We start from the raw sequence: 12291 nt of genomic DNA on the forward strand, positions 1-12291 counted from the left end.
ATGCCCAACTGTATTGGTATGCTATATTGTATTGGTTCGCCACTGATTTTAGATACATTATGAGCTTTTTAACTTTTTAACTAATGTTGTGCCTTAGCTAGGAATCTGGTTTGACAGGAAATCAGTTGTAAGATAATTATATTTCTACTGGTTGACATAACCTGAGGACAAGGCTTGCTTTAGAGTGTAGGATCACACTGTTTCTTCGTAAAAGTAATCAGATAGCTTTTATCATATTTAATCATTAAGAATCTGCATAGGAGTAACACTAACACACTCACACCAGAGCCCTTCTTCCACGAAGATTCCCACAACGTATCAACAGTGAGGGCATCTTTTTGTTTAGAGAGCAATGTGCTTAGGAGGCCCAGATCCACTTGTGCAAATGCAAATAAAAAAAATAGCCAAGATAATAATCTTACATGTCGACAATATGATAACAGACACTTCAAGAACACTTGAATAAAATAAATGAAACATCAGAAACTGATTTTGAGTGGAAGCAGTTGCTGGTTCAGCCCATTTCCTGTATGATATCATCATTATTAGTGTTATTATCATTTCAGTGCAGCACAATACCAGACGACTTTGATTATGATTCTTCTGGGGATGATTTTGTGTTATCCATCTTGGTATTATGATTATGATTATGATTATGATTATCATCATCATCAGAAGAAGAAGAAGAAGAAGAAGAAGAAGAAGAAGAAGAAGAAGACAGGTTCAAGATAAACAGCAAGATAAAACATTCAGGTGTCAAAAAACAAGGACTACTTGCTGTTTTTTTCAATTAATAAGAGCTATTTTTTATGTTTGGAATGGGTTTTTCAGCAAAGTTGTTAATTAATAATTGAGATATTTAATGATTTGCCAAAAATTATATTGATTTGTATTGACATTAGATTATTGATTTGTTTATCATTCAAATTAATTCTGCACACAGGCGTGAGTTTACTTCGTGCTTCGGAACTCATTATCACAAACGTTATGTTCCGGGTCGGATGTAAATACTTGACGGACCGCAATATCCAACGAGGGAAAGCTAATGGTTTTAAAGGGAATATTATGTTTCTGCTGGGTTTTTTTTAGCCAGTGTAAGTGCTAAAAGTGGAAATGGTGGGTTCGTTACAGTAACTGTCCCGCAATTTTTCTTTGAAGATGTTCGTCCGACCGTTCCGAGTCAAATCTAACACCGCTATCAAAGGATCAGACAGGTGATTCGCCGCCGCATCCACCAGCTAAACACAAGTATATGCTGCATAAATGTTATATAATGTACACTGTTACACAGACAGCGTCGACAAGCTGAACGTGACCAGAGACACTGATTAGCTCAAAGTTCGAACACAATATTTACGTACGAACGTAAAATAGCGGTCTCGTATCAGTTCGCAAATTAATTGATAATACGTCTCAGCAAATTCTGTCATTACTAGCTAGCAGCACAGCCGAAGCTACTCATAGTTTTGTTTTTACTTGTAACTATCGCAGACATTTAAAAGTGAATGGCATTGCTCTGTCACTTTTGACTGCATCGAAGAAGAAAGAGAAGATTGAAGTTAAGCTTCAAGGTCTGATGCAGTTAATTCCAGTCATCTGCTGCAGAAAACTGAAAAAAAAAAAAAAAAAAAAACAAGCGACCAAAGATAAACAGTCGTCTTCGTTCAGCCATAGCGCGCCGCCCTCTGATTGTGCAACATTTCGTGCAAAATCGTCAGCCTCTTAAACTGGTCTTTCCTCCTAGGGAAAGCGTGAAATATGATATGATTAGTTTGAAAATTGCTAAAAGCCTAAAGCTGTAATTCATTAAAGAGGAAATGTAGTAAATCCAAACTTTGACACCGCTCTTTAAAATTATTCAAATGTTGTCTGTAAAGTAGGCAACATCTGTCTCTCTAGACTGGATGTTACTGTTCTAACACTGACCAGACATTTTGTTTCCTCTTCTAACCTTAGGAGAAAGCTTAAAGCGGACATTACTGCTGCTTTCCCGTCACTCTCTGCCGATGAATTATCCAACCTGATCCCCAACAAAGAGGATTTGAATATTGTGAAGATTTATGCACACAAGGGAGATGCTGTAACACTTTACCTCATGAACAAAAACCCACTGTTCTTTGAGCTGGAAAAACAACTTTATCCCACAGGTAGAACGCCTGCAGCTTGATTAATAGACATTGTAAGTGCTTTTAACCAATCTGTTTCAGCAGTGCCTGTTTTTTGTTGTTGTGTCTTTCAGTGTACGTGCTTTGGCGCTACCCAGATATCCTTCCAAAACTTAAAACATGGCCTCTTGTGGTGCAAAAGTTAGTGGGCGGAGCAGGTATGCTTATTTTTTTGTTGTTCTGTCACAGTCACAACGTACACTCATATTGATATTGAGACAAACACTTTGTTTTCCCCAAGATCTCATGCTGCCAGGTGTCGTACTGCCTTCTTCTGGCCCCCCTGACATGAAACGGGGAGATTGCTGTGCAGTTACAGTGGTGGGCAGTAGGTATGTCATAAATTAGCTCCAGACCTGAATGAATTTAGATTTATATTCTTACAAACAGGAAGCAGTGTTGCCGCCCACAGCTAACAAGCACACGACCGAAAACATTTTTGATACAAAAGAACCTGAATCCGCGAAATCTGGGTAATAAGTAGGTATAGTAGTCGTGGTTGTACACTGTGTGCACAATTATTAGGCAAGTGACTATTTTGACCATATGATCATTTTATCCTTAATTTCCAACCCCAAGCTGTATAAACTTGAATGCTAAGAGGATATAATGCATATTAGATGATGTGTATTTGTGTAACAAGGGAGGGTGTGGCCTAAGGAGATCAACGCCCTATATCAAGGTGTGCATAATTATTAGGCAGATTCTTCTCCTCAGGAAAAATGGGCCAAAAAAGAGATTTGACTGACTCTGAAAAGTCAGAAATTGTAAAAAAAAAAAAAAAAAAAAGTCTTTCAGAGGGATGCAGCACACTTGAAATATCTAAGATATCGGGGCGTGATCACAGAACCATCAAACGTTTTGTAGCAAATGGTAAAACAGGGTTGCAAGAAACGTGTCGAGAAGAAAAGATGCAAATTAACCACAAAAAAATTGAGGAGAATCAAACTTGAAGCCACCAGGAACCCATTATCCTGTATAGTGCTGCAATACTTCACAACTGCAACCTACTTGGAGTGTCAAGAAGTACAAGGTATTTAGTTCTCAGAGACATGGCCAAGGTAAGAAAGGCTGAAACCCGACCACCTCTGAACAAGACACACAAGTTGAAACGTCAAGAATGGGACAAGAAATATCTGAAGACAGATTCTTCAAAGGCTTTGTGGAGTGATGAGATGAGAGTGACTCTTGATGGACCAGATGGATGGGCCCGTGGTTGGATCAGTAATGGCTACAGAGCTCCACTTCGACTCAGATGCCAGCAAGATGGCGGTGGGGTACTGGTATGTGCAGGTATTGTTAAAGATGAGCTAGTTGGACCTTTTTGGGTTGAAAATGGATTCAAAATCAACACTCAGACCTACTGCCAATTTTTAGAAGACACTTTCTTCAAGCAGTGGTACAGGAAAAAGTCTGCATCTTTCAAGAAGACTTTGCTTTTTAAGCAAGACAATGCTCCATCACATGCATCAAAGTATTCCACTGTGTGGCTGGCCAGTAAAGACCTAAAAGATGAAAAACTAATGGCATGGCCCCCCTTTTCCCCTAACTTAAACCCTATTGAGAACTTTTGGGGAAATTTACAGTAAAGGTAAGCAGTACACCTCTCTGAACACAGTGTTTCGGAGGCTGTGGTTGCGGCTGCACAAAAAGTTGATTCTGACCAGATCAAGAAACTGACTAACTGCGCGAATGGAAGGCTTGTGAATGTTATTGAAAAGAAGGGTGGCTATACTGGTGACTGGGTTTTGTTTTTTTCATTATTATTATTATTATTATTATTATTATTATTATTATTATTATTTATTTATTTATTTATTTATTTATTTATTTTTAATTTATTATTATTATTAGCACTTTAACAGGTAAAAATAAACAAGTGAGATGGGAAAATCTTTGTTTTTCATTTAGTTGCATAATAATTGTGCACACTAATAGTTGCCGAATAATGGTGTACATAATATTCTCATAAGAAAACCAGAACTTCACTTTTACTACTTAAATGTTCAGGTTTGATGGTTTGTTCACATTTTGGATATACCAAAAGCACTCTATATGTACAATAGCAAAATTAATCCTCAAAAATACAACTTGCCTCATAATTGTGCACACGGTGTAGTCGTGGTGGTTTTTCGGAAATATATTTGTGGTAAAAATTCACGAAGGGAAACATTTAAGTGGAGCGCTTTCCTTTTTTCTTTTGCAGAACCCCTGTTGCAGTTGGCACCGCTGCAGTGTCCAGTGCAGAGATGCACAGCCAGGGCATGAAAGGGAAAGGGGTGTGTGTTCTCCACACATACATGGATACTTTATGGTGAGGAGGCTTCATTATTTTCTCTGTGCAAAGCCACACTGGCGATTTACAGTGAGGCCAGTACGGTTGTCCCCGCCCTCTTCCGAGAACATTGATTTTGTACATCAGGTGACAGAGTGGTGGGAAAGTCACTTGGTCATATGACGTGGAACATTTGACAGTGGCCTTGTAACTAATAATTCATATATTCATAAACTGTATATATTTACCGTAACAGAATGTAGGGTCCAGTAAAAAACAGAAGACCAAAAGAAAAATGATTTTGTGTACAAAAAAAAGATACATTTCATTAAGATTCAGATTTAAATGTAATTTCCTTGCAGCACTACAGCCCTGTAATTATTTGCATTTTGCTGTTTGTCTATTTTTTCACACTTTGCTTCAGGGCTTTTGGTGATAAGTCAAATCCTCCATCCTTGCCGGATGCGCAGGGTGATGGTGAAGCGGTCGAAGAAGAGGAACGCGAGGTTGATGAAGGAGACGAACAGACTCAGGAGCCAAGTCCTGACTCTGAGACAACAACAGAACAGGCTTGTTCGGTCATCGAACAGCTGAGTCTGACCGAGCCAGGAGACGACACAATCGGGAAAAGCCAAAACCCCGAGGAGGAAGAGGAAGCCGAGCAGGACAGCCTGAAAATGACGCAAGGTATTGCCATCGGTGCTTCTACGACGTTTCAATTCGCCACCATTTTCAAAACACTTTGGGGGTAGATCCTCAAAAAAAAAGGGCGCGCAGCGCTAAAATGCGGCGCATTTTGCGGCGGGATTGCGCCCGCAATTTGCGCCACAGATGCGGGGATCCACAAAGGTTTTTTGCGCTAATGACATGCAGGCGCAAACACTCCTACGAATGCGGCACCTGAAACAGGTGCGAATGTTGCGGTCTGGAAACCTGAGAGCAGTTTGCGCCAAAGGCTGTTGGTGAGTGCGTGTGTTTTGACAGTGAAACTCTGCTAGCATGAAGGCGCTCCTGTGCGCGCCTGGCATTACGATGCCTCCTCCGTCTACCAAGACTGCTGCCATAATGGAAAGAAAGTCAAGACGCGTTAGTCACCAACACCTGGGTACCATTTGTATTTTTCATAGCCGATCTAAAATATTGGCATATATACTGCAGTCTAAGACTATCTCTGGATATAGTTCAGGCTTTCCAGAGAGGAAAGTTTCACTCAGAAGTAATAAACACTCTGACAGACAGAAGCTGCGCCTGGTTTTGGCCGGCGGTGTTTGCGTCTGTCAAACTGCGTGCGGACACGAGCGCAAACTCTTTCTGGATCTGCCGCTCTTTGAATGAGGCATATTTGCATAGACGGGGGCGTGTCCTTTTGCACGTAATGACTCATTTAAATGCATTCAAATGAGTCTGGCGCAGCCCTGCCACTATTTTCACGTTTGCGTCCCGTCTGCGGATCGGAATCACCGTTTTTGGCGCTATTTACACGGATTTTCAGGCGCAAAAGCCGCGCAATGGCTTTGTGGCTCTGCCCCTTGGAGTACTTATTGCCAAGGTGTAATTAGGCAGGATCTTGATCTAAATAGAAAACACTTCCGTGCAGCTGGAAAGTTTTCTGTTGCAGTAAGAAGGTAACCTGTCACAATAAGGGACATCTGTGAACTGTGTTATGTTATGTGATGTGACGTTGCAGAGAATATGGACGCCCTGCTGTTGCAGTGTTTTCTCCATGCTCTCAAGATCAAGGTGAAGAAGTCAGAGCTCCCTCTTCTGACTAGCACATTTCTTCGCAACCACATGTTCTCTTGCTGGTAAAGTAAAGTTCTGCCTACCCTGGCCTAGTGTTTTTATTTTTTCTTCTTTCAACACAAGTCATCATGTTGGTTGTTTGTTTGTCTATATGGTTTGCTTTAGCCCAGCTGAAAAGAAACTTGACATCAAGAAATCCAGCTATAAAAAGGTATATTTGATATCCATAATATGACATTTTAGACGGATAAAAATGGATTAACATTATGTTCTTTAACATTTTATCCAACAGTTATCTAAGTTCCTCCAGGCCATGCAGCAGCAATACAACCTGGTGCGAGTGAAAGAGCTGACGAAGGGTGTGGAGAGCATTGTGGATGTGGACTGGAAAAATCCAGAGTGCGTAAAGTTCTGGCTCACTTCCAAGGAACTCTTAGTCAACATTTTAATCTGACTGTCTGCCTGCATTCCCTTTATATTTCATCAATACTTCACAGGCTGCGTTCTTTCACCGTTCCAGCAGAGACAGATGTTGAGGCTGCACCCTTCCAGGACGGAGGCGATGTGGAAACTCCGTACTGCCCTCCTGAAATCACAACTCTGTACTCAGTCTCGGCTCGAGTTGAGCCTCTTTTTCTGGATGCCAAGAAGAGGTGTGTGTGTGTGTGTGTGTGTGTGTGTGTGTGTGTGTGTGTGTGTGTGTGTGTGCGTGTGTGAGATAAATGGATGTGTACAAAGTCCCTGTTTACTAACGTGACCTGCCGTCCTCCTTAAATAGGATGTAATAAATCAGAGTTTTATTCAATCCTTAAGTGAGCCCATAGTCAGGTTTCCCACTAACTGTTAATCATTCTGTTCTCATGCATCATCGCCATCGATCACAATCATTTGCGTCATCACTGACAGCTGCAGATTGATTGAGTTGGTAATATGATTAAAATAGGCTCCACTCCTCCAAGCATGTCTGGAAGCTGGTACACTAATTTTATTTCGGAGAGACAGACTTCACCCTAACCCTTCAATCCGCTCGCCCCAACAGAAAAGGGACGATACTTCATGCCGCCGACGTGCGAAGCATTGTCACCGAGTTTGTGAAGAGGAATGAGCTGGTGGAAGGATCTAATAAAAAGTAAGTTGAGTCACCAAAAGTCTTCACAAGCCGAAGCTCACGCAGGAAACATTTTTCCATAATTACTGACCACAGGGAATATTTTGTTACATCTGCGTCACTGTGAAAGTCTGCTTATTTGCTGGCATCTCATGGCAAACACATCTGTCACTGAACAGAGTGCCACTGTGTAGTCCAGATGAATAGAAATCGATGATCCTGTTACGAGACAAAATACCATCAAAAGTGATGAATACTTTGAAATCTTGGCACAAGAGCAGATTTTGACCACCAACTGAATGACCCCAAGAGGCGTTAGGTAGAGGCTGCTTAGAAGAGTGTCGTAGTGCTCGAGATCAGCCTCGGTCTTTAGGCCCTTTTTTGTGGTCTTGTCTTGTAATTAATTGAGGGCATTTTTTTTACTCGGCCATATCTCAGTCTCAGCAAACTGACGGAGCTTTTTTTTTTTTTTTTTTTTTAATGAGCCCAGTTTAAGGTTAATAATTGTCATGCGCCATACTGATAAGAGTAAAAAAAATAAACAAAATAAAAAAAAAAGGTCTCTCTTAAAAACAGCTAATATCTTGCGGTGTAAAAATTCCCCACAGCTGTGCTACCTCCAGCTTGAGTGACACACGCAGACAAACGAACTCGTCAATATAAAAGATGTCCCATGGTGGCAATAACAAAAATTGGTTTCACGCAGCAGCACAAGGAGATAATTTGTGGAGCTAAGCGAAAACACTCGTTATTGTGCAAATTCAGCTGTGCACTGTTCCGCGAAACAGCCGAGACGTCAAGCTTTTCACAGCTAAACGTTGCGGCAAGTTAACTTTAATGTCATAGATGGTAGATAATAACAACAGTAGCTGTAGCTTTAGACAAATTTCACATTCATTCTGTTTCCATTATGTGTATTATTTCCAGTGAGATTATTGAACGAATATATATGGCAGACAATTCATTAAAAATGTTACAAAGTCAGTAAAATCTCTCTATCTGTCTGCCTGATAATAGATCAAGGTGTATATATATATATTTACATATTGTTTCCTGTTCAAAGAGTTGTCATCGTAACATTTAACACACCTTACGCCTCATAAGGCAAACTGAGTTAATAAGCCAAAAAAAAGCAACTCTGATTACAACAGAGCAGAGGTTGTTTTTGTTGATGTATTCACTTAAAAGCAAAGGTCCATCCATCCGTTTGCTATACCTGCTTTCTCCTGCACTCAGGATCGCGGGGGGTTGCTGGAGCCTGTCCCAGCTGTAATAGGGCAGCGGTGGGGTTCACCCTGGACAAGACAGCAGTTCATCACAGGGCCTTGAAGCAAACTCAAATGAAAGAAAACTATGTGTTGGCCTCAAATCTCGAAAAGGTCTTTGTCTTTATCTCAGCCTTGACTTCCAACTCTCGCTTTGTCTCAGTAGGTGCGGTCCTGATTATAACGCCAGCTCAGAATAATGGCACTTGGCTCAGTGTCCTCCTTGTTGATTGCCTCTTTAATTGCATACTTTGATTTAATGACCAACTTTCAAGCCTGTGAGGTCTGAGACTTGGATCAAGCGGTGTGTCAATGCCAGTTGATCTCATCACAAAATTCCAGCTTCCAGCGTTGGTGTGCGCAAACAGGAAACTCCCATTCATGGAATTTGAAGTCAGTCACTTTTGACAGCAAGCCCAGTTTTTAAATACTCTGACCTTCTGTCAAATGACGCCAAACCAAGAGGGGTCCATGTATTGTCTAAACCCAAGGACACTGTGGACAATCAGAATCCTGAGACAATACTGGGTTTCCCGTATATATACAAACCTTTCTTCAAAAGCTCCCATTCTATTTTCCGACGGTGGACGGCCAATCTGCACATAGTGTTCTATTGTTCAGGCAATAGAAAGAACAATGCACGCATTTGCCATGTGATAATTAATTTTACAACAGAGCAGAGACAACAGGGGTGCAAACCAACTTTGTGCTTAGAGTGGAGAGAAATTGGAAAAGGTGGTAAAACAATTAAAGAGGACCATTAGGCAGGTCGCTTAAGTTTATTGTCAGATAATGCAGCAAGTGAGACGTATAATATCGCAAAAAAACTGCGGAGGAGAGAAGAGTTTCCCACACTGGTGTGAGCCAGGAACGTGTCTTCAAGTTTGTAGAATATGCACGCTTTAGGCATTCAAAGTGTTCGGGATTTTGTTTGTTTTGTTTGAAGAACGCTGTGCGCTTGGCATGTCATTACAAAGAAAAGAAAAATGTTTAGTGTTGCTCGGGTTTACAAGGTCAGCACACGAGGTGGAAAACACAACAAAGACGCCGCGGCAGTCTACCTGCGTTTCTGAGGAGGAGAAAAAGGAAATGAAAACAGCTCAACCCGATTTACTCTGGCAAACTGAGTTTAAATGGCAGAGAGGGAAACAAAAATGAAATCTTGAATTTTTAATGTGCATACAAACTGATTTGATCCCCTTGTTTCCTCTTTCCAGTTACGTGACGATTAACCCCACTCTCTGCGACTGCTTGCTAGAGAAATCAGAGTACCAGGAGGTTGATGCTCTCAAATGGGACGATCTCTTCACCAGGTAAAAAACTTGCTACTTAATGGTTTGACATCTCGGGGTGCGCAGATGTCGTTAGTGTCACTAGTATGGGGTAAGAACAGTTAATAAATGCAACACAGGAAAAAAAATAAAATAAAACATTAAAAGTTATCAAAAAAAAATGCACCACTTATGTTCACAATAATATTTCAGATACAATTATGCCGTCCAGTTGATAGGAAACGAGACTCCAGTTCCGTTACAGATGTTTAATGAGCACACGGTAGAACTAAAAGTTCCGACAAATACAAATAAAACATTATTTCTTGCAATAATATTGAAAATGTCGTTGCTTCGCATAGAAACACATTGTTAACACAGACGATAAAGACAAGCTAGTACTGACCACTTTAGCCTGCTTCTCAACCAACGGCAGTTATCCTGAAAGCTGTCCTCTCCCTCCCAGTGAGCGCGCCCGACCACAAGCACCTCCTCTCAACATACGAAACAAAGAGATACAACAAAAAGTACGCAAAACACATCAAACCACCGTGCTCCCACCGGTGCGTCTCAGCACTTCCGTCTCCAAGCCAGCGAAGCCAGCGAAGCCAACAAGCGCCACTTCCGTCCCAGAAATAGTGTATTGCTACAATTATCTCTAACAATAACACCTCAGACACCCAGTGTTAGTTTTGTCACATGACAAGTAATAAATACATTTGTCAGGCACAGAGTTTGCAGTTTTCAGTGTCTGTGTTTTGGGAAGTTTCTGTACAAACTTCTAGATGTTTTTGAACTACAAGGCATTTGTGTGTGAGAGTCTTGGGGCGCCTCTGTTTTTTTTAAACTAAGAGCCAAATCGTAAATATTTGTGTTTCACAAAAATGCATTTCTGAATTCTTCCGAGTGCGTGTATTTATTCTAGGGCTACTCTTGACATCATACATTCAGCTCATCACGGCTAGAGTGGGAGGACGTCCTCGGTGTATTCTGCACACGCGTAACATACACCGAGTTACCGTTGGAAAATTCACAGTCCCTCATGGACTTAGAAAAATGATTTTGATGAAGATGAATCACTTTTCTATTCTACTGGGCATTCAGAGGGCTTTGCACGAGATGACACAGAAACCAAACGAGCCACCCGCCAGTGAAAGATACGTGTGAGGAGCTGTGAATTGAACCGGTGTGCAATTTATGGGGAAGTAAATGTTCAGGAACAAGGGGTGAAACAAATGCATAAATTACAGGACTTTTATTTATGCTTTAGTCTGTTTTGTTCATAGTGACTGATTTAGTTGATCAAAGTTAACAAGGATCTCTTTCATGTTATTTAAATGGAGGTGTTTCTTTTAAAAAAAAATTAAATAAATACATGCTCTGTTGCTTCCAGGACTTTGGGACAGATGCAGGAGTGCTTTCAAGTTACTTTCTCGGGACAAGCGCCCATTATAAAGAAAGGCCACATTGAGCCCATAGACATTTCTGTGGCTTCACGAGGCTCCAACAAGAAGGTGACATCTACTGTTTTGATGCCTTCAATTCATTGCAACAGTTCACAGCAAGGATTTTTATCTTCTTCTCTTTTTTTTTTTAGTACGTAAAAATATGTTTGAGATCCACAGTTTATTCTTCAGCCCACGATTATGTCATTTTTCCTCACGCAACTGCCAGGTGACTATGATAAAGAACCTTGAAGTGTACGGTTTGGATCCCGCCGCTGTAGCCACAGCCCTGCAGCGCAGAGTCCAGGCCAGCTCCATCTTGCAGCCCATCCCCGGCTCCAAAGACAAAGTTCTGGTGCAGATACAAGGCAACCAGATCCATCAAGTTGGCACTATGCTTTTAGGTTTGTAACCTCAAGTTGTGACTGAAGCGTTGCAAAGTCCTTCACTGTGTCTTTGCCCGCAGCAAAACAAATACATCAAATCTTTTCGTTTCAGATCACTACAAACTTCCACGCAAGTACATCCAGGGCCTGGAGAAAGCCCCTAAAGGTGGCAAGAAGAAATAGCAGTTTACGACCACCGCGTGTCAACTATGTGTGTGCGCATCAAACACAAGTCATTGAATAAAGGTTCACTATCAATGAGCTGTTGTGTTTTGTGTGCCATTTGACGTGTTTGTGATTTAAACAAACACGAAATTATCTCTAGTTGATTTGAGTTCAGAGGTTTTCCTTTTAAGTTCAGCTGAGAAAGACTAAGCGGCAAAGGGTTTACAAATTCCATAACCATCCGCATAAAAAGGGCATTTTGGCTGAAAACGTTCAATGTGACAGATACTTTGTTAATGTAGGAGAAATATTTGGGACATTTCTATAGAGTGAGTTCAAAAGATACGCAAGGAGTCGAAAGGAGACGGCTACGTTAACCGCAGTCCATTAATTATTTCTAAGCAAAATTCTGTCACTGAGTTTTGAGGGAGTTTTGAAAAGATATTAGGCCGGCAGATTGATGGTGGA

The 12291-nt window shown here is 41.0% G+C and overlaps 1 protein-coding gene across 1 annotated transcript; it reads left to right on the forward strand.

Annotated features, from left to right (window-relative positions):
* Positions 1-994: 994 nt before the first annotated feature.
* Positions 995-11942, forward strand: eif2d (eukaryotic translation initiation factor 2D). The gene is made up of 15 exons (XM_076027070.1): positions 995-1214; positions 1957-2147; positions 2240-2323; positions 2407-2497; positions 4372-4479; positions 4865-5127; positions 6128-6245; positions 6349-6394; positions 6476-6582; positions 6681-6836; positions 7223-7312; positions 9774-9869; positions 11221-11341; positions 11502-11676; positions 11771-11942. Exons 1-15 carry the CDS (start codon positions 1159-1161, stop codon positions 11839-11841), a joined length of 1773 nt encoding a protein of 590 aa, XP_075883185.1. The 5' UTR covers positions 995-1158; the 3' UTR covers positions 11842-11942.
* Positions 11943-12291: the final 349 nt, after the last annotated feature.

This window comes from Nelusetta ayraudi, unplaced genomic scaffold, assembly GCF_046127955.1.
Source record: "Nelusetta ayraudi isolate G7.1 ecotype Tasmania unplaced genomic scaffold, CSIRO-AGI_Nayr_v1 ptg000019l, whole genome shotgun sequence".
Classification (NCBI taxonomy): domain Eukaryota; kingdom Metazoa; phylum Chordata; class Actinopteri; order Tetraodontiformes; family Monacanthidae; genus Nelusetta; species Nelusetta ayraudi.